General features: G+C 39.6%; 1 protein-coding gene across 2 annotated transcripts in view; it reads right to left on the bottom strand.

Moving 5' to 3' along the window:
- Positions 1 to 15512: 15512 nt before the first annotated feature.
- RET (ret proto-oncogene) overlaps positions 15513 to 27700 on the bottom strand; it is a 73075-nt gene continuing 60887 nt past the window's right edge. The window contains exons 14-20 of one of the 2 annotated variants that reach the window (XM_031063768.1): positions 26652 to 26866; positions 26429 to 26551; positions 24714 to 24784; positions 20754 to 20891; positions 18778 to 18877; positions 17688 to 17835; positions 15513 to 15803 (exon numbers count right to left, since the gene is read on the bottom strand). In XM_031063768.1, the coding sequence (XP_030919628.1) occupies positions 15646 to 15803; positions 17688 to 17835; positions 18778 to 18877; positions 20754 to 20891; positions 24714 to 24784; positions 26429 to 26551; positions 26652 to 26866 (953 nt within the window). In that variant the 3' untranslated portion in view covers positions 15513 to 15645. Of the gene's footprint in view, positions 15804 to 16844; positions 17836 to 18777; positions 18878 to 20753; positions 20892 to 24713; positions 24785 to 26428; positions 26552 to 26651; positions 26867 to 27700 lie in introns of those variants that run through there. The other variant, XM_031063769.1, reaches the window with a different exon arrangement.

Raw genomic sequence — 27700 nt, 5'->3', positions numbered from 1 at the left:
GCCCCCTCAGCGCCGCGGCCGCACCGAGCGCGACCGGAGTTTCCCCGGGGCTCCGGGCCCCTGCGCTGCCCGCTCGCAGCGCTGCCCAGCCGGGCACTGACCCTGCCTGCCCTGGGAACAGCCCCGGCACTGCCCGGGCACCGACAGCACAGCTGCTCTGCCTGCCCTGGATGGGGCTCCGCGGCTCGCAGAGGTCCTGCACCCGCAGCAGCAGAGTGATGCTGATTTCTCATGTTAGCAAAACCCTGACATGTAGCCGTTATGGTGGAAACAAGAAGCAGAATTTCCCAATAATTGTTTTTTACTTATCCAAGTATTTATGTACGGTTCTGTATTTCCAGAAGAACATTTCACTACGCTATTTTTTTTTAATTATTAGTTTTCCGCAGGGCTTGACCTGAAAGGAAGCCAGGCTTGGGAACTCATGCAGCTTCCAGCCACATGCATGAGTGGCGGCTTGTAGCTTTTTAAAAGGGGAAAGCTCAGGAAGCTGGCAAGATAGGAATGTTCTTCCCAAGATATGTACCAAATAGTTTTGGTTCTGCTCATCAAAAACAGAGTCAGAGAAAGCCAGTAAAGGCTTATTAGGTACAGGCCCGCACCCCCTAACCTGACATCACTGCTGGGTTGCCTGGGACTGCTCACCTGCCTCAAAGGCAGGCACTGAGGGCATTCCAGAACCGAGCCCTAGTGGTCTGAGCAGCAGAGGCTGCATCCTTTGCCACGCTACTGCTCTGCTGAGATCTGTACGCCATTTAGCATAGAGCAGCCCTTTGTCTTCAGGCAGGCATAAACCCGTTTGTTCATAAATAGCTGCCCCACACAGCGTGGGAGGGGCTGGGTGTCCAAGGACCAGATCTGTTCAGTCTAGGTTTCAAGCCCTCAGACAGCAAAGGACTTTCCAGGGAATATCTTAAATGAACAGGGAGAAGACCCTTGGCTGGTGTTACCGACCATCCATCCAGACACTTTCCTAGCCATTAAAACTTGTCACAATGCTAGATCATCATTTTAGGTATCCCTCAAAGGTATACTTAAAATGTATATTCATAGAAGAGAATTATCAGAGGGTTTTAAATATTCACACATGCACTGCTCAAACCAGGTAACTGTGGCTTTATTGTTCTTTGAAAACAATATGTAAATATACTATTTTAAACCTCACTTCATGGAAAATTTCAGTAGTGCATATTACAGATGACTGTTGAACATCCTGCTTGTCATCTCTGTTGTGGATAATGAGAAGGAGTTTAGTAGACACCTTCACACTGGAGACTGCAGTGCTCTGTAGACATAATGTTTGCGAGTGCAAGAAGATAACGGAATGGAAATAACCGAAATTACTGATTTTGTTAACTAACCCTACATTGTAGATCTGAAAGAAACTCTGACAATGCTGCAGCACCCACTGGTTGGCCTGCAGAGATCAACCAGACTGAATATTGTCCTTCATGTTTCCCAGGTACCACCTTTCTGCACATGAGCTTGCTGCTGCTATGTGGGCAGAGCTATAGAGGGCCTTCCAGGGGATTATACACAGAATACTTCTTCTCCAAGTGCCAGTTTCCTCTGCTTACCAGAATTTCTTCTCTACTAGAAAGGTTGTTTTTTTTCCCAGATTGAGAGAAGGAAAAAATAGATTTCTTAACCTCTCCTAGGAACAACATGGGTATTCATAGTCATCTCTGTATGAAAGGTCTGCCGTGTCAGGAAAAATGATGTGTTTGCAGTGATATGTATAGTTTCCTGATTCTTCTATCAGAACAAGCTCTTCTAAGATTAGATATTCCTTCATAAATCAGACGTATATTTATGCAGACAGATGTTATAGTTCCTATTTGGTGTTAATCTTACAGGTGTACAAAGGAATTCCCATGTTGTTTGTGAATAAAGCAGGGAATAAAACATTTAGGAAATATCTGTGTTTTAAGATACAATTAATTTCAGCCTCAGAATTTTTCTTAGGCAGTTGCAGAATTCCTAGCATCTGAGAGCAATAGTATATATATTTATATATTTATAATTTATGTGACTCAACTTTTAATTTTCCTAAAATATTATGATAGGATGGTTATTTAGGAGACAGACTTTAAAAATGTTTCCCTAAACTTGGCTAAACACTGTCTTTAAATTGGTACAGTTGGGGGAAAGGAAGTGGCTGGCTGGCAATAGCTTATTCAAAAAAGAAGCATTTTCCAGAACAGCATTAGCTCCAGCCTCTAGTGGTTTTGGTTTTCTTTTTCGTGCCTTTTTTTTTTTTTTAAGAATATGTGTGGGCTGGAGGGGAAGAAACAAAAGAAAAAGAGAGAGAAGAGCTGATCTGAGAACATGATACCAAAGTGAAGGAGTAATGTAAATGAGGCCAAAGGAGAAAAGAAAAAAAGCAATCCTTCAACAAAGGATAGTTTTGTTCTATTAACCTCCTGAGCCAAAATGAAACATGCATGTAGAATAAGAAAAATGGTCCATTATTTTGCCTGAAAATTCTGAGCTTTAATTGTCAAACAATAGTCATTAGTTTGCCTTGACACAAGGCTTTTTGTCAAATACCACAGCTCAGCTTTACCGATGGCACAATTCCAACATGATCCCATGTGAAACCACTTGCTTTTTCCTGAAGTGTTGCAAATTATTTATAACACATACTGAACAATGCAAGCAAAATCATGAACAATTTTAATAGCCCAAAATCAACCCTCCTACAATATTTTAATCATTGTGATTTACATCCCTCAAGATCCTCAATCTGAGCTTCCCACCAAGTTGCACTCTGTAACCCTTTGTCACTGCTCCTGTTGCTCTGGGCAGTGGAACCCTGGGGTCTTGGGAGAGGCCGTGCTCTTGAGCAGCATTAACTCACGCCTGCCTGGGGCCATGCCAGGCTCCAGCTCAGGCTCTGCTGGCACTGCTGCAGTGAGAGCCCAGTCCAGGGCTTACTCTGGACCTCTGGAAGGACACGGTCCTGTTGTCATCATGGGGCATCAAGGACACGTGTAGAGGCACTTGGAATGCCAGGATGTTTTACCGTGCTGCTTTCAGAGACTGGAATAATCCCTTGACTTGCCTGAGCTTTAGGAGAGACAGCTCATCTGTGAAATTAGTTTGTACCAACATACCATGCAAAAATCTTCCTGTGTTTATTGTTACTGTGCCCTTTATTTTGCATTGAGCAACATTTCCTTTTTGTCAATGCCTAGGGTTTTGGCCTCTGCATCTCTGAGTGCTGAAGGACTGCATTTTTTTCATGTAGTATTTTGGGATCAAATAAATAGTAATTCTTTGGTATTATAATGTACTGAATTTTGGACTCGGAAGCATATAATTTATATAATGTTTGGTAAATGAACTGCTATGGATTGCTTATTTCCTGTTGTTTTGGGATCACAGTTGCTAAATTACTTCCTTTCAAAAATTCTCATTAGAAAACAGTATCAACTGACATAAAATTTATATAGAGTCCTTTCATACATTAAAGCAGACTCAATAATTATGGTACTAATTCATGAAAATAGAAGATGTTCCTTATCATAAAAACATAATCAATACAATCACAGCTGTAAGTGAATGTAAATAAGATTTCGTTTTATCTGCTATCTGGAAAAGCTTTCTTCTGATAACAGAAGTGCTTACTGTAGTCCACTTGCTTTTTTCTTTGAATAGTGACAGTTTAGCATCTGGAAAAGTGTATGGAAGGATAAATCGGAATTTTTTGGATACAATCTCTTCAAATAACTTTTTCTTTTTGAAACCAACATATAGTTGCTGTTAGCAACAAATGTTTACCAGGCTCTGTGACAGCAGCAAATGGATTGTGGAAACATTCCTGTACCACCAGTACAGTGTGGCTCTGGCTGGTGCCATGGGGGAAAGGAATACAGAAGGGGACAAGCAGAGAGCTGCATTAAATGCCTGGGCTCTGCTGCTGCTCCAGCGGAGAGCAGCAGGCCATATTCTGCAGTGGTGGCTGAGCATTTTCCTGGCCACATGGCCGTGTTTTTCCTGGCAGGAACAAGGGGTTGTGTGCCCACAGTTCCACTGCTCACTCCCAGCTGCATCAGGGTCTCACATCAGAGTCAGCAGTAACAACATATATGGAAAGTAATCCATTAGGTACTGCTGGAATTCTATACTGGTTTATTTCTGACCATTCCAAAACACCTTTACTATATAGCTTCTGTCTAATAGCACCAAGAAGTGCTGTAGGCATTTTTCTAAAAAGAAAAGAAAACTTTGTCACAAATACATTGACTGACTGCAAAGCAGTTCTGAAACAAAGTACAAGCAACCATATTTTGTGCCTAGAATTGAAAACAAATAGGAGGGCTTTAACTGGAAGATTTGGTGTTATGCAAAACATACTAAAAAATTACACAATCCGGTTTTTTTTTTGTCCTTCAGTACTGCAGAACATTAACCTAAGAATACCTTAAAATAACATATTTAAAATCAATTCTATTAAATTAGTTTTTAAATTGTAGACTTGACTACCTAGAATGCAGCAAAAGAAGTAAGTTAGAACATTCTATATATGAGATTTAAGCCAGAAAATCTTTCATGAACACTCCTTGTCTGATGAGATAACAATATAAATTATCAAGGTCTTTGGCTGGTTATCTGGTTGGGGTTTTTTTCAGTGCCTGAAGGCCACATGCACCAAAGCTCAAGTTACTCAGCTAAATATTTACAGTAAGTGCAATCTCTCTAGAGAGAAATATTTGGGCTTTCTTAATCTCACGTTCATGTTTTACACAAAATAGTGTATCAGTATTTAATATGTGCTACTGCATGATCAGGTGTACCCACTGAGCCTGCCCAAGAGTCAATAAAACCACCACCACTTCCACACCAAATAAAAGCAAAACTGTAGAAAGGCACAGGACAGAGATGATCATCCATGCTGATAGTTTAGTAAACAGTTAGTACAAGGACAGTGTTCATTTCTTTGTTCATTAGACAGGACCAGAGACTAAGAAACTTCTGTGTTCATTGTCTGTACTGTGCTGCTCCATTGTTTGCAATATTTATCTACTCCAGTTTAGGGTTTGGGTCTTTTTGCTTCTGTTAAGACTTGTCTGTCACAGCCCAAAAAACATCTCCCTCCATTTGAGTAAGAACTCCAGCCAGTTCATAAAACAAATTATTTGTTTCTCTTGTTTCTGGTACCATATTTTTAAACTCGTCCCATAAAATGGCAGGGAAGTAATAATAAATCACCGAACTACTTTGATTTTATTAGCAGTACTGTTCCAATGACTGAAAAACTCTCACAGGGCTGTAACAGTGTTAAGAAAGGGCAAAAGGAAGGTTCCCTTGTCAAAAGAGAACCCTCCTGGGTACCACAGAATATCAACAGAAAACCAGAAAAAAATACCATACCTCACTTGAGCAGCTGAAAATACTTTGTTTAGATTTTCATGGAAATTGGCATCTGTTGCTGTGGTGCATAAAAGCAGTGGCTGATTTTGGAAAAGTGTTAAAGTATGCTGTTGAGACTTCACTGCTATCGTTATAAAATCAATGGGTAAGGATGAACTGATTTGCAAAGTCAGGAGCAAATGTCACTGCATTCCTAGCAGTCTCACAAGCTTCTCTTTAATTGCTGACTTGTAATGATTGTTTTATCTTTGTTAGGAAAAAAGTTTTGCTAATGAGCATCTTACAATGACTCACATCTGTTGGTAAAATGAAACTCAAAATCAAATTAATTCAAAGCAAGTTTTACATTAGAAATGCAATTACAGGAGAGCTGAACATTTTGAAAATCACTTGAATTTGTTCCCACTCCTTCTCAAGAGCAAGGAAAATGTGTTCTTGCTTCTCCTTTTCTGTTCCTATTAGAAATAGAATGAGAAAGACCCAATCTGGCAGCCTGCACCCCATTTAAATTATGGAATATCAAGTTCAGAAGTATTTATTAGATGGAATCGAATTGTTATAAATGACATTTCCATTTCAGTTTCATTCTCTTTTTAATCTAAATGTAAAGAATGTCAGTTACCAGTTCTGGCACTATGCTAGACAAGCAAGGATTCGCACTATTTAAAAAACAAATCATATTTATGACAGGATAAGCAGAGATAAAATGTTTTCTCAAACTGACTTTTTCTGCAACTCAAGCATCTTAGAAGCAGTGTGCAAGTTGTGTTTAAATTACTGATGTACACTCACAACATGAAGATGTTCATTATGAGTGCAGACAAACGCAAATAGTAAAATTTGGCCATGTGTAGGAGGTGAAAAAACATTTCTTAACTTGTGAATGCTAAAATGCTGCTGATAATTTTATGTATGTTTTCTGCTCCCCCTGAGCTGTGGTTAAATCTTGTGTGACAAGGTCTTCAGTTTAGACTTGATGCCTTTCATAGCAATAAAGGTAATATGGGCTACTCATATCACTGTGTTTCAAGGTTTAATACCCTTGAACAGTGTTCTGCTATGTATTGCCTAGGAAATATAATTCTCATTTGAAATCGTAACAATTAGAAGCAATCTCTAGTTTAAGGTCTAGCATTTCAAAGCATGCATTTCACATTTTCTAACACGAGGAAACTATAATGGAGACTCAGAAAGCAAACAGAATTGATTCCATAACCATTATTTCTGTTGGTTACAAAGTTGTCTCTGACGGTAACTTGTTGTAACCTAACTTGATTGCTTACTTTATCTTTGTGCATGTAAAAATGGGGATCAATATTCTGCAGTATAAATTAAAGTATTCTTTGTAGCATTTCTACAAAAACTCACATCATCTGGTTTTCCTTGGTATTTAACAAACTGTCACAGTTCATTTTAACAAATGATTCTGGAAGAACAACACTGGTTTACACCTCCAATTGCAATGTTTTAAAATAAAAATCCCTACAGGCTGCATAAACTTTATGCCTTTCTGTTTGCTAGCTGGACCAGGGCACTGTTCAGAAAGCCTCTGCACAGGAAAAACAGTGAAGTATGCATTGAGATGATTTCCTGACTCGATGCTAAAATCTCCCTCAATTATTTATAGCCTGTACCAGAAAGAATAATTCTTGTCTTCTGCTGACACTCTTAACCACACAAATACTATCTTGGAGAACAGTTAACCCTGTTTGTTTCTCACTGGCTGGTTCTCAAAGCTCTGTACACATTTTAAAAACATATACTATGGCTCTGGTATTGATTTCCTGGATCTTTTCATACACTTTTCCCACATTTCAGTCTTTACAATGCTCTTCCAAGCTTTTCAATCATCTGAAGATGAATCCTTACTAGCTTTCTCAAGGAAGGGGATCAGCTCTGTCTCTCAGCCTCCTCATCTGTCCCATCAGTCACCCTTTACTTAGGATTCCACCCTTTTGACATGTGCTTTTCCAACAGACAAGAATTTATTCTGAATCTCTTCCTTTTTTGTGACATACTCTTCAAAAAAGGGAAACTATTCTTGTTATTGGCAGCAGTTTGGCAAAAAAAAAATAGAATTAATGTATCCTATTGGTTTATTGATTTGCACTGGGCTATAGCTTACACCACATTACATTCTCTGAAAAACTAAGTGGAGTTTTTGGTTTTTTTTTCCCCTGAAATAAATATCAAATATACCTAAATACAGGCAAGCAAGATTCTTTGCAAACCAAATGCTTAAAATACATATTCATTTGATTTAGTTTTATTAAAAATTTTAAAATACTTCCATCCTTAAGCGCAGTAAATTCAGAAAGGAAATTGCATTGGCAGGAAGTTATGAAAATGACACATGTTCCAAACGAAAATCAGTGTTCACATCAAACTCTTTCAATCGTGATCAGGTCAGGAAGGAATGCCCTGAACAGCTGAAAAATTATATAAGGGCTTAAACAATAATTTATGTGACCTGCTGAGAGAAGAAAAATCAGACTAGGAACTGCAGTGATTGATTGATACCCAGACTGACGCTGTTCAGGAATTGTTCAGGATTTCAAATCTATGATAAGTACAACTGCCGTGCTCTTAAACTGTTCTCACTATTTAGATTACTCTGTAATCCATATGAAAATGCTTTCAGGTGAGATAAAATTGCATTTTTATGAATTGTACCTTTTTAACCCAAACAAGGAGTTAATTATTTCTGATAAGCTTAAGGGAAGGTGCACTCATCTATCCTCAGGCAGGCAAAATGCTTTTACTTAACTTCAAAGCATTATCTTTAACAATGGCTCAAAGAAAAAGATTTCAGCAAGAAATTTGTTGGTTTATGATACATATAACTCTTTAAAAGACCAGGTAAAGCTAAAAAACACTATAAAAAGAGAGGAACTTTTGATTTTCTCAGAATGCATTAGAAGTACTTAATTATTGTAACTGGAAGACACAGGTTGCTGTCCCAAAGTTTAGAACTGAAAGTTTAGAAATGAGAAATACGAACCAGAGCTTAAACTAACGACTCAGCTTTACTGGAGAACTCAATAAATACCAAATAATATTTCATTCATTGTCTCTGCTAGGTATAAATTAAAATTTTATTTGTGTTTACCTGTTCTCTAGTGTCTAATATTTCATTCTACAGACTGTTTCCCAACAGGCAAGTTAAAATATTGTACCAGGGATGGGCACCAAGGCTATTGCTACTTTGACCACATTTTGATAATATCCTTTGTACTTTTGCTAGTTGAATCTTGGGATATTGGACTTTAGACCAGCAAATGTAAATGAATAATGTATTTATGAATGATCCCACTAACTTCAGAGGGACTACTTAAATTTTACGAAGTTTGATAGAGAGGACATGAACTTAAGTTTTCTTATTAAGATTTTAAGTGCTTGCATAAATTCCATAAATTTTTATGGAATGATTTGGTTCTGTTCAGGAAGTTTGCTTGGGCTGAAAAGATCAAATCATTCATCACATTGTGGCCCATCTACACTCTGTTCATGGGGACTATTGCCTGTTGCTTTTGAATATTATCTCCAGTATTTTGTTATAAATTTACCACTGTAGCTACAGTGAGAAACAACACTTTCAGGTAAGCTGAGTTTTGAAACAAAATAGTTCAAAATTATAAGCAATTTTTTTAAATTTCAAAAGTTATAGAGTAGAAATATTCTTGAGGGTATCATAGAGATTCATGCATATTTTGCATGACAAGTTGTAGACAAAATCCCAATTAATTAAATATTATGTACCTCATATCCATGGGACAATATTTTAAGAATTTCTACTATATGAAACAGGCTAATTTCTGAAAATTAAAATTTGCAACCTCACAGTAGATTTTCTGAGTATCCTACCGCTGGAAGTTTGTGGAAACCAATATTGCAAGGATTTCCTTGTGCTGCTCTAAGGACTGCACTGACATGTAAGATTCATGCTTTCCCCCATCTGTCACAACTCAAAGCACAGATCAGGTAAACCATGTCATTTCTGCAGATATTTAGAAAAGGTTGGCAGAAATTTTTAGAAAGTTATTGCCTCCAACCTGTGTATTTAGGTGAGTCATTTGTTCCTTCTGAATTCACTTTCCTCAGGGCAGCCAATTGCCTAAGTATTTCTGGCACCAATGGAAATAATCATCTGCTCTATCACTTTTTTCCCATGTGGGAAGTACATTTACTCTCCAAAGAGGAACTGAAACAAAATTGTCACCATTTTGACTAGCAGCAACACAGAACAAACAGGAAACACTTCAAGGGAAATATTTACAAAAATAGCTTACACAGAAGACAAAAGAAGCTTTTATACTATGAATGAATACTTAAATGCCATAATCTATTTCTTGCCAACATTCATGAACAGGAAAGGAGTCAAAATTAATTGGATTAGGAAATATGTAATTTTTCATTAAACTGCACTTAATGCAGGTAATTGTGCATGGAAACTGTAATTACGGGCCATGTATGTATTTTATATGCAGGACCTATGTCCAGTAGGATAGGTAGCAATAATAATTAGTAAAATTTTCACACAAATTAATGGTTGGAACAACATTGACTTATGCTAAAAGTCTAAAGTACACACTACTCCCTGCATCCACTGGTTATTTCAGCACCACTTATTGTCCCACTCACCTAGTGCACTGCAGTGTTGTCACAGGACTGTTAGATTAGAAACTGGGTGTTTCACACCTCTCAGTTGCATACTGTTGCTGAAGATACTGGATAAAGTTACATTCTTCATTTAAGGAAGAAAAAAACCCAAACAAAACCAAAAATCTTGATGCCTTGGTTGCTCATGGCCAGTGAGGAATTCCCATTTACAGACATAAGATACAGGAAAACAACTAGACAAACCATATAGTTACCACAAGTGTAATTTTTGTCTCCTTTTTTGTAGATCTCTCAGTAGAAAAAACAGCCCATATAAAGAGATGAATTTTCAGTGCCCTTTGTTTTCCAAGTGTGCACTCTGACAGTCGTGTCATGCCAATGAAGATCACCAGGGCGTCACAGCACAGCCCCTCCTGCATTCAGAGCTGTGTTTTTGCTGTGCGTGAGATTACTCAACATGGCACATGTCTGTGCAAAGGAAAGGCTGCTGTGCCTACTGCTTGTCTAAAACCAGGACAGGATCAAGGCAGGCCAACAGGGAAGCTCTTTCAATTCCAACACACAATTTCATATCCCACTTTTTGCAAAATGAAAATCTGTGTTCAGGTTTTGGCAGTCTGACTCAAGACCATGTTTCTGAAATCACAGACTTTAATGGAAACATAAAGTTGATACACAAAACAACATCTGAAAACAGATCTGAAACATCTAAATTGGACTGTGACAGGAGCAAGCTTTGGTAGAACTTGATTATTTAGAATAACCATCACAACGCTAACAACGAGTCACTCGGGATTTACATCCCAACATTTGTAGCAAACGAAAGGTTACCCTTAACCATGGTAGATTACAAATAAAGACAAAGGTAGTGCTGATCATTTACTCTTCCACATAGAACATGACTCACAGTCTGATTGTTCTCCCAAATACCAAGTCGCTTTTGTAAGGATAACATTTTTATATTCCACCTTAACAAATTCCAGTGACATTTGCCTTGAGTAGTTTCAACAGCAGAGTTTTAGACCAATGTTTTCTGTGCAACTGTTTTTTATTTGTTACTTTCAAGGTAATAGGTTTATTTGGAATTATGTTATGGCAGTGTCCTGTGCATGGCAGTATATGCAATTTGGAGCTGAGAGGAGGTCTCCAACCCACTTAACAAGACTGCAAATAAAATCACTGTACTTGAGTATCTGCATAAGGTATGCTGAGACAGAGGACGTCCTGTGGCAGAGCTGCAGGAGGGGGTGAGAAGGCTACATAACTTCAGGCTGTGAAGGAGTTGGATGGCTGGTTCCAAGGGCAGCCTGCAGTAAACCCATAGCCAAAGAGGCAAAAACTCCCCCACCATGCACACACAGAAGGGAGGAGGGGTGTCAGTAAGGCAAAAGAATGGAAACTTGAAATGACAAGGACCTGCTGGAGGAAGAGACTTCCCTGAAACCTGAGGTGACCCTGCAGAACCACTTCAGCACTCTGCAGGCTGGAGAGAGAGGACCCATCACATCAGCGGTGAGGCAGCCCCATCTGTCCCTGTGCAACAACCAGCACAACTAGCAAAGGTGACAGGTGACAGTAGCAGGGGACTCTCCTCTGAGAGGCATGGAGGCAGCCACTCATCAACCTGACTGATTACCAGAGAGCTGCAGCAGGGATGTCACCAGAGCCTCATACAGTCTCCTGACCATTATCTGCTGCTGCTGTTCCTTGTGTGCACCAGGGATACAGCCAGGAGTGCTCTGAGGAGGACCAAGGACATTACAGATCCCTGGGAGTGGTGCTGAGGGACTCAAGTGCTGGCAGCTTTTTCATCAGTCCTCCCTGTCAAAGGGAAGGGCTTTGAAAGGGTCAAGTGAATCTGGCAAATCAGCAAATGGTTAGAGGTCTAGTGCCACAGCCAGGGGTCTGGCTGCTCCTGGGGACTCGTGCTGAAAGCCTGGGCTGGTGGAGTCTGATGGGGACCCACCTGCCAGGAACGGCCAGAGCATCTCTGGTCACAGGCTTGCCAAGCTGGTGAAGAAGGCTTACACTGAAGTGGCTGAGAGAGGGAATCCTCAATCCATTCCACTTCCACTCATTTGATGCCAGCGCCAGCAAGGGATGCCCAGAGCTTGGAGAAGGATTGCAAATCAGCAATGGAGAACCTCAAGTGCTGTGCAAGGGAATTCCAGCCATTCCTGCCAGTAAGTTTGCTCCATCAGAGGCCCAGCTTAAACACCTTTTTGCAAATGCACATAGCATGGGGGGATAAACAAGAGCAGCAGGAGACTGAGCACACCTGCAGGGCTGTGAGCTTACTGGCATCAGGTATGTGGTAGGATGGCTCCTATGACTGGAGTGTTGGAGTGGAAGGATACAGGCCCTTTAAGGAAGGACAGGCAGGAAACAGGAGAAGGGAGTGCTGCCCTCTATGTCCATGACCACGTGGAGTGTTTGGAGCTGTACTGGGGTTGGATGAGGAGTTTATGGGCGAGGATTAAAGGGAGGGCAAGGACAAATGACATCATAGTGGGAGTTTAAGGCCACCCAACCAGGAGATGAGATCCAAGCAGATGAGACCCTCTACAGACAGAGAGGCGCTGCCTCATATTCACAGGTCCTGGTCCTCATGGGGGACTTCAACTACCCCAATATCCACTGGAGGGACAACACAGCAGGGCATGAGCAATCCAAGAGATTCATGGACAACTTACTTCTCCAAGTGATGGAGGAGTAAATGAGGAGAGTTACTATGCTGGACCTTGTTCTTTCCAACAAGGAGAGGCTGGTGGGGAATGTGAATCTCAAGGGCAGCCTTGGCTGCAGCGACCATGAAATGGTGGACTTCAGTATCCTGAGGCCAGCGAGGAGGCACACAGCAAGCTCACTAACCTGGACATCAGGAAGGCACACCTTGGCCTCTTCAGGGATCTTCTAGGTAGAGTACCATGGGATAAAGCCCTGAAAGGAAGAGTGACCCAAGAAAGCTGGTTAATATTCAAGGATCACCTCTTGCAAGGTCAGGACCAATGCAACAAAGAGGAAGTCAGGCAGAAATGTCAGGAGACCTGCATGGATGAACAAGGAGTTCCCGGACAAACTCAAACACAAAAAGGAAGCCTATGCTTCCCCCACCCAGAAAAAGGGTGAAAGCAAGGACAGACAGCCTGAGAGGAATACAGAGAAATTGTCCAAGCAGCCAGGGATCAGGTTAGGAAGCTAAAGCCCTGATTGAATTCTATCTGGCCAAGGACACCAAGGGCAACAAAAAAAAAGCTTCTACAGGTACATTGGTGAAAATGTGAGCCGGCTCCAGAAAGAAATGAGAGACTTGGTTACCTGGGACATGGAGAAGGCTGAGGTACTCAATGTCATTGAGTACATTTTTGCCTTGGTCTTCACCAGCCAGTTCTTCAGCCACTGAGGCCCAAGTTTGCATGAGCCCCTTTGCCAAGGTGGCAAAGGCAGGGACTCTGAGAATAAAGAAACTCCCACCACAGGGGAAGATCAGGTTCTGAACCAGCTAAGGAACCTGAGGGTCCACAAGTCCATGGAACCTGATGACAAAATATGGAACATAAGGTGACATGGCATCACTGAGGGCAAACCCTACAAACATCCTTCTATGACAGGATTACAGTACTGGTTGGTAAGAGAAGAGTGATTGACGCCATCTACCTGGACTTGTGCAGAGCATTCAACACTGTCTCACATTACATCCTTGTCTTGAAACTGGAGAGGCATGGATTTGATGGATGGACCATGTGATGGATAAGGAATTGTCTGGATGGTCACACTCAGAGCTGCTGTCAACAGTTCAATGTCCAAGTGGAGACCAGTGCTGGGCTCCTCAGAGGTCAGTATTGGGACTGGCACTGTTTGACACCTTTGTCGGCGACATCCACAGCAGGATCAAGGGCACCCTCAGCAAGTTTTTCAGTGACACCAGGCTGTGTCGTGCAGCTGACACAACAGAGAGAAGGGATGCCATCCACAGGGACCTTGAAAGGATTGAGAGGTGGGCCCACACAAACCTCACCAAGTTCAACAAGGCAAGACAAGGTCCTGCACCTGGATCAGGGCAATCCCAGCACAAAGACAGGATGGCTGGAGAATGGACCGAGAGCAGCCATGGGGAAAAGGACTTGGGGGTTGATTGATGAGATGCTCAATATGACCAGGGAATATATTTTTACAGCCCAACAAGCCCACTGTATCCCAGGCTACATCAAAAGCAGTGTGGGCAGCAGGTCAAGGAGGGGTTTCTCCCCCTCTACTCTATTCTTGTGAGACCCAACCCAGAGTGCTGCATCAGCTCTGGCACTCCCAGCACAAGGACTTCATGGACCTGTTGGAGTGGGTCCAGACAAGGGTCACAAAGACTGTCAGAGGGCTGAGCACCTCTCCTATAAAGACAGGCTGATAGAGTTTGGGCTGTTCAGCCTGCAGAAGAGAAGGCTCTGGGGAGACCTGAGAGCAGCCTTTCAGCACCTAAAGGAGCTACAGGAAAGCTGGACAGGGAGTTTTTATCAGGGCATGTAACGTTAGGATAGGGAAATGGCTTTAAACTGAAAGAAGGCAGATTTAGGTTAGATATTAAAAAAAATTATTTACTGTGAAGATGGTGAGGTACTGGAACAGGTTGCCCAGAGAAGTTGTGGATGCCCCATCCCTGGCAGTGTTCAAGTCCAGGTTGGATGGGGATTTGAGCAACCTGGTTTAGTGGAAGGTGTCCCTCCCCATAACACAGAAGTGGGCAGCAGGGCAGGGAGTTGGAACTAGATGACCTCCAAGTTCCCTTCCAACACAAACCATTCTATGATGTCACTATTCTATTCTATGAATTCAGTCTAAAAATCCTGTGTAGCCTATTTATAACTCATGAAAGAAACTATGATTGTACAAGACTGTATGTTTTAACATTACTAATACGAAAAGTGATGGAAAGTAAATGTGTCAGACGAACATTCTTGATTGCCATCAGTCTATACAGCTTATCTTGTATCAAATTTATCTCCATTGTGCTAAAGGTAAGAGAAGTTAAGACTAATAAAACAAATTCTCTTCTCATTAAGACAAGACAATACATTTTACAAGACTTCAAATGTTGAATCTCAAGTCCTCTATTGAGTTACTAAATGTTTGCTTCCAAACCAAGATACTGGCTTTGTTAGTGCCAACATCATTCTAACACTTGTCATTTCATAGCAAGTTCATTAATCTGGGAGCCTGTTTCCCTCCTCCCTTCTATATATTGTTTGTGCTTCCTGCTTAGATCAAGTGGTTGTATGCCAAAAGCCACTATAAAAGTAGCAGTTCAAGTACGTTTTACCATCCCAGAATGCTGTAACACAGGATGGTTAGTCTAAAAACCACTGAGGATGAAGTGCAAGGCCATTTGCTCTAAGTTGCCAAATGGAACCATATGCAAACTGGCAACTTAGAAAGAAGTACCAGAACTACAACTCTTATCCAGCTTGATATGTTTTCTGAAAGGGGAGAGTACCAATTATAGTCTTCAGCATAAATAACACACTTGAAAAACTACCAATAAAGGGATTTGCCAATTTTCAAGTTAGTTGTTGATTGTACAAAGAACAACTCAATGGACTTCCCACTCTTTGCCTCCTTGCTTTCCTCAGGAGTCCATTACCTTTCACAAAGAAAATTTTAGTTATCAAACTTGTCCATAAATTTTGCCGCTGAGTGTGAAACCATCCAGTTAGCATAAACACTATCATTTGCATATCTTGAAAACACAGAGTTAGTGCCATCGAATCTTGTGAGTGGAACGGGGCTCTCCTCAGGCCAGTTCGGGTATGACATGCCTAAAAATGAAAACAGATAATTTTTTCTGCACTGAAGAACCATAACTTCATGTGCAGACAGTAAGGCCCTTGGCAAAACTCCCTTCAATACTTTAAGCCAGTCCACTGGATTTTGTCCCAAATCAATTCATATAAGTGGTGTTTTGAAATCCCTGAAGCAGAAATTCAAATGCAGGCAGAAATCCTGGATAAATTAAAGTGCTTACTCAATAAAAAACTGTGTGCATGCATGCACATGTGCATAATAAAAAGTTAGGAACTGTTCTTCTCATAAGCCTCCAACTTTCCATAATTTTATAATTTAACAATCATGTAGCAATATATTGCTTTGCAAGAGAAAGTTCTTGCTGTACAGGAAATGCTCCAAGAATTAATAAACCTATTTGGGACAGGATCCAAAGTCCACTTCAGTGATAGAATATTTCCATTTACTTAAATGGGTGCTTTTCCTTTGGCTTCAGTGAGGTTCTGGGGGCATTTTCACACCCCCACCAGGGATCCCCTGCTCAATTTCAGGAATTCCCAGGAGTGCAACTGAGTAAAGTCCAACAAAGTGCTGAGCACTCCTGTCTTGATTCAGTATTTCAAGTTGTATTTCAGGCCTGTAATTATTTGCATTGAGTGCAGTAACTGTTTCTGTGTTCAGGCACAAGTGATAACCAAAATGGATGCAGAGTGCTTAGCACCATGTTGATTCAGCTGTGCAAGCACAGAACCATAGCAGGGTTGAGATTTTCAAAAACAGAAATCTGCTTCTGTTGCTTATTAAGCATTCAGCATCTGCCACCAACCTTGTGGCAACTTTTTTCTGCTACTTCACTAAGTGCCCCAAAATCAACAAGAGTTGAGAAAACCGAATGAAGAAAATAATAGCTAAGGTATAGATCAAAAATAGACCCAAAGCCATGTATTAATGGCAACTTTTAAACTAAAAGATCCAACTTTTCAAAAGTCATACTGCTTGAAGAATGAAAAAGTATCTGATGTTAGTAAGTATCTAAAACCATGTAGAATATTTAATCAGAAGACAAAATATAGGAGTTTTGGCAAGAACCATTTTTACTGTCCATCTCACCATCACAATGTGAAAGCATATGTTCTTTTTAAAAACACTTGCTACATCATTGAGTTGAGGTTTAGTACTAACATGTTTATAACAAATCAAAGGACGTGAAAACAGCTGATATTTTCAAAATGCCCATTGTTAATTAAGTTTTCAAAGGATTTTACATGTCAGTTTAGTCTGTATATAATATTTATATACAGTATTTCTACCTTCTGTATATAATAATCTGTTTTCATCCTATGATACATTAAATACATTTCAGCTTATAGATCCAAAATGTACTAATAGCAGCTGAAATTTAGACATCCTTCTGAATAAATGAAAAATGTTGCAGATGAGTCTTATCACTGAGTTATGGCAAAAAACAGTATTAAAAAAAAGTCTATTGCTTAAATTAGAGGTGCAGAATCTAACATATTTTAAATGTTGTAGCCTCCCCCAACAGGATAGTTGAATTAGACACTCATTAGCATTTTATATTTCCCCTGAGAATACTTCCCTGATCTTTTTTTTTTGCTTTTACTGTATGATATCTAGTAATTTTACTTATTTTCACATCCTTTTAATATGTTTACTTTAGACACAGCTGCAAAATGACTAAAGGATGATCCTGATGCAAACTTTCACATTTACCAAAAGAAAAAAACAAACAAACAAACAAAAAAAACAACCCAAAAAAAGCTTCCAAGCAATTTTTGATTGGCTTCATTCAGACAAGAAACACTGTAATGGGGTTACAGAGTCTGAGAACAGTGCAGAAGAAAAATCAACTTTTTTTGTGTGTTGCTAGAATCTAGTAAATGCATGTGAAATTCTACCATAGAGTTTGTTTTCAATCCATGTGGAAGGGAGGGTTCGAGGGAGGGGAGCATTATTACAGTCCACGAGAGGTGTCTCCTCTTCGGAGAGCCCGTCATCGTACAGTAAGGAGTCGGAGGGCGTGGAAGCTGCAAGGTCCAAGTAGTCCTGAGAAATCAACACAAAAAGCTGCATCAATGCATGTGGCAGTTTTGCTGTTTGGGTAAAAAGCACAAATGCGCACCTGCTTGCTTTACAGCAAGGAACTACAGACCCACTGCATTCACCTTTCTCTAGAACTCTGGCACCTGAGGAGGGGCTCTGCTTTCCAGCAGCCACAGCAGCTCTGGAAGTATCTGATTTGCCTGACCACTGCCCCTGCTACAGCCATATGAATACTTCCCCTACTTAATTCTGCACATCAGCAAAACACCCAACAAACTGAAAAGCTGTCCTAACTGCTTTGTTTGACCTTCAGCTGCTGGTATGCCTGATCCATATCTATGCCTGAAATATATATATATATATATGTATGTATGAAAATACATATACATTCTTAAAGGACAAGGTACTCAGATCTCATAATCATTTTACAAAAGCTATTACATAACAATGCATAAAATAAGTATGTAAATATTGCCAAATAAAGCTTTGGTTGCTGTTCTAAAACTAAATATTTAGGTCACCAATAAGAATTCATTCATTTTTTGTGTAGTTGAATTGCTTTGAAGAAAAAAAAAAAAGTGAAGCATTTTCAACTAATTTAAAATGCATGAAATACTACATTCTTCTACTTCTGGCTCTCTAACGTTATTTATTCAGGAGTAACTTTTCACAATAGTTTTTAAATTATTACTATTATTTAAAGAAAATAGACAGGTTAAGGATAATCCATCCACATTTTGGGCTGAAGTCACCAAAGCTATTAGAAGACAGAGTACTGCCTCCAAAAAGCTGCATGCACGTGGAAGGAACTAGGTATGTAAATGCTTCAACATTTGATGAAAGTAAGTTACTTTACCTTAAAATAAAATTAAAAAGTAATTATTTCTGTACACTCAAACTCAGAAGACCACAAAAACTTTCAAAATCCATGCTTTCCACACTTACCCTACTCTTCACCATCATCTTCTCTAGTTCCTTGCTGATCTCAGTAAATGTTGGTCTTTTATCAGCTTCTTGCTTCCAGCAGCGCAACATAAGGCTGTACCTGGGACCCATCACAGGGTGAAAGAAACCCAAACTGTTAGAAATGGCTCCTGCTTCTGCTCTAATGATTAACAGCACTGAACTTCACTGTGGCATGAAGGCCATCCACAAGTACATCAATCTCTGTTGTGAGTACTGTTAAATGTTCCCTGGAATTAACAACTGACACTCACAACAATGGCCTTTTATTTTCAAGAGTCTCCGAGTTTAAATGATGATGCACTTGGCTGTCCTTGAAGGACTGTAGTCTCAGGTTTCACTTTCTCAAGGGACCACCTCAAATGTAAGGCAGCATGCCAGATTGCTACTTCACTTTGTATATGACACTGAAGAAATTCGTGTATCAAACTGAAAAACACTGCTGTTATACCAAAAAGCAGAATTTTGGTTTTCATTTGCTCAAATTCTTAAATTTCTGTAAACTTTTCTTCAAAGTGAAGCCTAGCTGAAGACTTTTTGCAGAAACTAATATTCTTTTCATTACTTCTGTTATTGTTCTTTTGATTAAACCTTTATTTATTCTCTCTTTGACTGCCTTCTACAGAATAGAGTGTGGAAAGGAAAGTGAACAGAACTAAAGTTTCAGAGTTGAGTGATTACCAGATGGACACTGGCAAGTTCTGGAAGTGTAACTCTCCAACCTGTGCCATTCATGTCGTTTTCCTAGCTCAGCTGGTCTCAGGACTGAGGGATCTGTCCACATAAGTGCTCTAATGGTGGAAACAGTGGGTTATGAGAACTACAGGAAGCTATTGAAAAGCACTGCATTTTATGCCTTCATCCATGATTCCTCTCGTACTTGACTGCATATAGGAGAGAACGCAATTTGAGAAAAATGCTCCTTAAAGTGGGCTTTCACAAGAAAAATTTCTGAGTAAAACAGAATAAAATCTGAAAAAAGTCAGAAAAGCATGATTTAGTTTCAATAAAAAAATCCCAGAAACTCAGATGTGGTCAGCTTGCCTAAACTAATAATTATCAATGACAAAATGTTTGTGGAATGAGTATTCCTCACTGAGATGAAACAAAGATTAGTATTATAGATTTCTTAGATGATATTTGCCAATCGTTCTTGTAAACTGCTACCCTGCCCTAAATTTGGAAATACTTAATGTTTTTCTCTGTATGTTAAAAAACCTATTATTTACACTATATTTATTTAAACCTTTTTTTCTCAGCCCAGATGTGGTCAAAGCATCCTTCCAACTGAAAATCAGTCAAAAGAGTGGTCACAACGATTAAAGCCTGGGAACTTTCAAACGACCACAACCACGATCAAATTTGCAGGCTGAACATAAAATCACTCCTCATCTCCAAATGTCACGGAAGATCACAGACAAAAGATACTTCACATTGACTGTGTTTTAATAAATCAGCTAACAAATTATGAACTGTCTCCAAAGCCATGGGCTTATCAAGTCACAGAAAATTTTTATCATCAAGAGTGTAGATTTCTGGACCAAGGTACCATTTTTCCTCTGGAAACTTATAGACAATGACTGTGCATGGAATATCTGTTTAGTTACAGAAAGTACTATGACATTTTCTTGAATACTTCAGCTACCACTATGTTTTATGGAAGTTTCCTCTTTCCCCCACCCTCAGAAGTTTTGAATGTACAAATTCTTTTAATTGTTTGGCAAGCATGTTATTCAATAGCCTACAAATGGTTTGGATATAGCTGTAGGCATTCTATGGGCGTTTTTTCCCCCTCACTTTACTGTTCACTAATTTCATGACATTCTTTAAAGCACAACATATTTTGACTATCTCTCTAAGAAATACAGAATAGTATTTATGAGGTATTTATTTAAACCTTTTTCTTCAAGTATATTTATTAACGTTTTCTGAATCTAATCAGATCAGGAGTTACTTACATTTCTTCACTGCAGTTTTCTGGCCTCTCCATTCTATAGCCTGTTTTTAGGAGGTTAAAGAGTCTTTCAGGAGCAATACCTGGGTAAGGATTGCCTCCTAAAGTAACAATCTCCCATAGTAGAACTCCAAATGACCATCTGAAAAAGACAAAATGAGCTTTTATATAGAGTGGTAGGTTTCAGGAGCTTAGTGTGGCATTTACACAACAAATCTAGTATTTTTAGAACCCAACAAAATTCAAGACACCTCATGCCAGACGAGTTGTTCAGATGCAAGCAGTGCATCTTGTTCCCATGTGCATTGAAAAGATTAGCAACCAAGAGAGTAGAGAAAACAGATATCCCTCTTTTATCCACTGACAAAAGCTACTTATACCCTGGGAAGATCCATCTTCTCTCGACAGCAGAAAGAGGAAGTCCTTCCTCTGGTGGCCCAGACCAAAGACTTGTTCCTCTGCTGCACAGGGCTCCTGCAGCAGTCTAACCTCTTTAATTAGCTCTTGTATTCAGAAATAACTCTAAATTAAATTTACATAGTTACCACAGGACTGGTTTGCTGTCTTGACTATGAGGCAACACAATGTGTTTATTTAAATCATAAGTAACACCTTTGATTTCAGCTGGTCTCTTGGGCCATTTCAGTGATTCAGGACTTAAATTTCCTTCTTAGAGTTGATGAAAGAAGAGGAAAGAATTACCTCTGGAAATACCAAATGCCTAAAATGAACTTTGACACAGAAGAAACAATTTTCTGAAATAAACAGAAGAAATAGTGAATTTTTAAACCTACTTTACTGCTGAGCTCAAACAAAAAGACCTTGCATAATGGGTGAGAAATATTTAGATAAATTAGTCCATTTCTGGAGAGCAAGCCAGGAGAAAAGAGGCAAAAATGTTTTTCTTTTCTTACTGAAAGGCTTTCTGAGACACAAAGAAGCTACAAATCACCCTGAATCTGCTCAACTGACAACTGACAAAATCTGGATGTTTGAAAGGAAGGAAAGCAGCCAACACTGGGACTGCTCAATGGGATGCATCTGGAAGCAAAATTGCATACAATTTATGAAAATGCTAGCTTTGGGCAATTTCTCTGTAAATTCCATTTTTAAGAAAATTTTAGGAAGTGTTAGACACCTACAGCCAAACCAAACAGCCATGTCTAATTCCCTATGAAAATTCCATCTCAAAATGTTAGCCAAACACCTCACCTCCTGTCTGACTCCCTTCCACCTGCACTTCTCACATTTTAAAGAACAAAAGTAACCCCAAAGGTACAGCAATAAAACTTCCCCAATTGTCAGAGAAGTCAAAGTGACTCTCACACGGTCCCAAGTGGTATGCTGCCATTCTTCTGCTTAATGCCATTCACTGAATTAATTTTTAATCACTCTGCACATTCTTGAAAGCTTATGAATATTTATAGCATTTTCATATACTTTATTAATATTTCTCCTCATACCATTTTTGAAGCCAATTACGCTCTGCCATCAGGTTACAATTCTGTCCATGATTAATTCAAATAAACTTCGGAGCATGGCAGGTTTTATTTCTAAAACCCACTTCTGCTTAGGAGGAATTTTACAGAATATGGAAGGAGGGATCAGATGAACAATTTCTTAACTGAAGTTGTTCAGTACATGAACATACTAGAATAGAATGCTGTAGAATGCTGCAGTACTTTCAGACTGTTATATAGATTAAGTACTACAGGAGGAGAAATGAGAGGTGAAGAATTTCCCACTGTGTTATGTTTATTGCAGAATAAAACCATGATCACAAAAAGCCAGGAAAGAAAAGTATGTGAAGAGGAAGATAGTAGGTTAGCTTTCCATTGATGTCATAGACCTCTGAAGCAAAAATGGGGTTTTTGTAAATGCTGTCAAGTAGTACTGTTATTAAACTCTGCAAACCACTAAATACAGAACAGCTTGAGAAGGAAAAGGGTGGAAAACAGAAACAGAGTATCAGAAGAAAGGGCATATTGGAATGGTTGTACAGTAATATGTTCACCTAAAGTATAACTGCATCACCACAAACAACAGAGAATATCCATAAGATAATATTTTCAGTGAGTGAAATTATCTAAAGTATCAATCAACATAGCAAAAGGAGTACTTCATTGATCAGTCTGCTGAACTGGAACTGGTGGAACCTGGTGCTGGAGAGGATTTGCTCTGCAGCTCTGTGTGTGTGTGTCAGTTCTGCTCTGCAGGAGCCTGGCTAATTTAGGAGCTGCTGTACAGCACTCCTGGATTATTTCATGGACAATGACACAGCAGAGGTGAGCCAGCAGTGAGACAAAGGCACAGTGTAAACACAGCAGACACCTGGAGCCCTTCTGGCGCTGCATGGGAGCAGAGGTGCATAGCATAATGCTCTGAGGCACCCCCAGGAAAGCTGGGCAACCAGCACAGCTCTGCATGGAGATCCTAAGGCAGCCCTGGGAGGCAGGGAAGTGACACAGCACCAGCACATTGTGCTGCCCAGGGCTCTGAGCTGGCCTGCTTGATGCCAGCTGGGCAATCTCTGCATGGTGCTGGATCCCACTGGCAGCAAACACACTCCTGGGCTTACTTAATAGCACTCATCAGGAAAAAGGAATGGGAGGAATGCTATTGGATCCAGATGATCAATCAGCAATGAAAGAAGAGGCAGTTACATGACAACACAATCTGTTCTGGCCCCAAACCATAGTGACAAAACTGAAGAAATTAAAAATATGCTTAGAAGTTTTAAAAGGAATTTTAACGATTCTTTGGGAAAAGTAATTTTAGAGAGGCAAGTCAGCACAACGGGTGCTCTGAGGAGGATAAAAAGAGACCCAGAAAAACCTGTACATTGACCTAAGCAAAAGTGACATTCTCCCAAGAATTATCCCTATTTTTTCCTGTTCTTACTCCATTGGATACAAAGTAAATGAAAATACTTCGGAGTTTCATTTTGTAAGGAACTGCCAAGGCAGGCAAACATTTTATTTCACTAAAACTGGTCTGATCTACAGAGAGAAGAGTAAAAAGTGAATGGTAATCATTTTAGAAGTACAAATCTAAAGGTGCATGCTTTGACATCCTGCTACTATCAAAGTGTTTTTCCCCTCAAAGTGCAACATGACCCAAATCGGCGTTTCACTCCATTTGAGTGTAATGGCAAACTTAGGAGGCATCAAGATGCTACCTAGCAGAAAATCAGGCCTATGTACTTCTGCTTTTACAGTCCTTCAGAGGTTTTTCTCCTAAATAAATAATCTTTAGCTTTGGAGTCTGCCTGGTGACTAGTCACAAGCATCGTTCACCCCAGAGCGAAAGAAATGAAAAGTATCTGACCCTGAATTGAAAATGTCTACAAACACTCTTCTGCCTGGCCCATGCTTATCAGACATGGGGATAATTTAGCTGTGGTTGTTTTGCCTCCTCTTCATCACAGGTGGAGATTCCAGCATATCCACCTTCAGGGTCTCTGTTTCCCTAATCATGAAAACAAGCTTGTATCTTGGCACTGAAACCAGACTGAGCTGACTGGAGTTCTGTCATTGATTTTAACAGGAACAGAGCTCAGGCATTAAATTCCCCTTCCTTTCTTCCACTCCATCCTTCACCTGCCACTCAGTGTTACAAACAAGGGATGAACAGAACAGAGAAGTTCAGGTATGACCATTATCTGTAGCAAACTCTACTAACTCTATCCTAGAGTCTATATATTCAAATCATGTCACATGAACAGATCCAACCCTTGCTAATTTCAACAAGAATTATGTACATAAATACCTTTGATGATATTTTATTCAGATTTAATTCAACAGCAAAATCTTGGGCATCACTGCCAGTTGATGGTGCCATCCAGACTTTTTCACGTTTCTTTGCAAGAGTAATGGCTTTGGCTCCTACACACCTTGCTGTGCTCCCTCCCCTAGCTCCATAAACAAGTACACAAACTAGAAAATATTCAAGAATTTACACTTACACATCACTTTGTGTTGTGTAGATATGATCAAACAGTGACTCTATGGCCATCCATTTCACAGGGATACGACCCTATAAGGTAAAAAAGCAGTAATGGTCAGAAAAATAAGTTTCCAAGTGAAAAAGCAGGTATTTATCTTCAAAATAGTGAAACACAGTCTGTCCATAGTACAGCACTTGCCAATGCACTTATGATTTGACATTTCATAAGAAAAACAGTGAGAAGAAGAATTTTAAGTGCTTTTAGAAATCTAGTTCATGTCTTTTACACATTTCAGCAATCTAATTATGTGCAATAAGCTGGTGTAGCTTTTTGCAGGTAGTCACCAGTTTAAGTTAGATACACTCAACTCTTCTCTTAACAAAGAGCTCTGAAAATGTGCAGATGCAAAAATGATGAGGAATGATGGTTAAAGGGGAAGAACTATCTCATTTACACCAGGGATGATGCATAAATAGAAGCATCTGGATGTTACAGATACCTTTGGTTTCAGAACTGAACCTGGACAGTCGTATTTGGTTGCTAGTTTCTAACTAGAATCTACAGGTTGTTATTTTTCACTGGCAGAAATTCACTCAGAAAATCTGACTAATCCACCCCAAATATTCATGAAAGTCTAGGTATGCAAAATTTCCAAGATGTTTCATAACCTTCACAGTATGATTAGCATTCATATGCCTTACTTCTCATTCTCATGAAATCCATATATATAGTATTTCAGTAGGATTTGAAACTTCCTCTTCCTTCTCAAATTCTTCTTTCTCCTGTCTTCCCATCCAAGAAGACAGATGCTTGTTAGGCTCTGAATAATACTACAGTGATGAGTGTCTCAGAAGTAAAGAGCAAATATCCACTCAGCACATCATGCCCCACCAGACAAAACTAAACTGGCAAACTGCCTTTATGCAAATGCTTTACTCTTAAAATACAGAGCAACTGGTACAAATCATTGTAAAAACACATCCATCAGAAGATAGCTAAATGAACATGGCAATGCCCTTTTACATAAAACCATGCCTTCTAGAAGTTGTTTTTTTCTTCACAACTCATTCTGACTTATGCAACATTCACACAAACTGGCCCTTAAAAACAGAGAAAGCTAAACTAAAAATTCACAGTATTTATGGAAATCTTCTCATAAAATTTTAACATTTTCACATGCAAAAAAATCCAGCTGGCAGCTCTTTCATATTAAGCCATAGAGGGAACTGAACCACCACTGCTCATTTGACACAGTCAGTGGGAAGCTGTGTTCACAAACATCACAGTCAAGCCCAGGACTGACTTGTGGAAGTTGTGTGGAACTTGATATAAATTGTCTATATATTTTTCAGCTCTTCAGTATTTTTAGTTTATATTTTAAATTATAAATAGGAAGAGAGAAAGAAAAAAAGACGGCGGGTTTTTTTTGTGTTTTCATGTAGTTTGATGAGGAACTGGATAAATAAGGAGTGGAATGATAAATGAGGAGTGAAGAGGTAATAGTTACTTAAAGATGAAACATATTTTACATATTTATATATATATATATGTATTCTATCCCACTGGCTAAGCTCATGATTTTGCTCCATTGTCATTTTTATTTCCTTAAAATAATTATCTTAGGTTGATAAAAATGGCTATTCTCCTTTTCATCCATGCTCAAGTCCCACAGTATAAATTAACTTCCGTGATCAGGCAATAATTTCCACTACTGCTTTTAACACACACTGTACCTTGCTCCTCTTTACATAGGAATCTTCTTCATATACATCACGTGAAAGGCCAAAATCAGAAATCTTCATTTTGCGCCCTTCTGCCACCAACACGTTCCTGGCCGCTAAATCCCGATGCACAAGCTTTTGGAAGGAAACAACAGGAAAGTTTATGCTTCTTGTGGAGGAGCCAGCTGCTTGCTCCACATCTATCAGAAGCTGAGATCACCCCTGGCTGCCCTACCTTCATATCTGCGAGGTACTGCATCCCTCGGGATATCTGCCATGCAAACGAGATCAGGTCTCCCATGGTCAAGGCTCTCTCATCAGGGTTATCCAAATAACTGGAATTCCTGTTGCCATCGCTGCCCACGTAGCTTGGGCCAACTTTTCGGCTTTCCCTGAGGAAACTGCGCAAGGAGCCGTATTTGGCATATTCCACAATTAAATACAGTGGGCCTGAAATAAACAAACACACAGGTCACTAAACAATTCATAGATAAACCATTTTAGGGGTCTTTTTCAAACAAGTCTCTTCTAATCAGCACATTGTTTTGAACTGTCAGAGGCTCCAGACACCTCTGCCCTTTATGTAAAAAGCACTGAGTCAGCCATGAAATAAAGACTATTTTTACTTAGATCTTCTATGCAAAGAGAATGAGTTTCAGGCTAAATCAAAGCAGAATGCTGGCTCTTACCTATAATCCCTCATCTAGATAATCTGAGACCAAAAATCCAGACAACCTTCATACAAATTAGATCTATGAAACAGCCTTAGATAAACTTTAAAATTAAACTAATCTTCTTGAGCTTGTGATACTGAGCTCAAATCATCTGCTAATTCCAGCACCATGTTTAAGGTGACTTTTCATAGCACTTCGAAACATTCTGCCATTACAATCCATTAATTTCTCCTCCCCATTACCCACATGAATAATACCTACTCAGTAATACCTACCTAATGATAAATACATTTCTGTGCTGTATCAAAGCCCTCCTACCTCATACACTAATGAATTAACTTGATATTTATTAAAGGCCTGTGACTCAGTAACATTTCACTTCCTTTGGGATGAAAAATACATTGTACTGAAAGAAAAAAAGAAACTAACCAGCCCCACTGGCTCATTACCTTACTAAGACTCAGAGATGACTCACTCCTGAATTACATTCTCTGTCTACAACTAAAAAGTGACATTTGCAACAGAACTGGGTGGGCAAAGAAGGCAGGCCTTTGCCCAAGGCTGCAGAATCCATGCTGTGATTTTAGGCTGCACAACTGCAGATGCAAAA

This window comes from Geospiza fortis, unplaced genomic scaffold, assembly GCF_000277835.1.
Source record: "Geospiza fortis unplaced genomic scaffold, GeoFor_1.0 scaffold130, whole genome shotgun sequence".
Taxonomy (NCBI): domain Eukaryota; kingdom Metazoa; phylum Chordata; class Aves; order Passeriformes; family Thraupidae; genus Geospiza; species Geospiza fortis.
The sequence above is the reverse complement of the archived record's forward strand: the minus strand, read 5'-3'. Positions and strand labels throughout refer to the sequence as shown.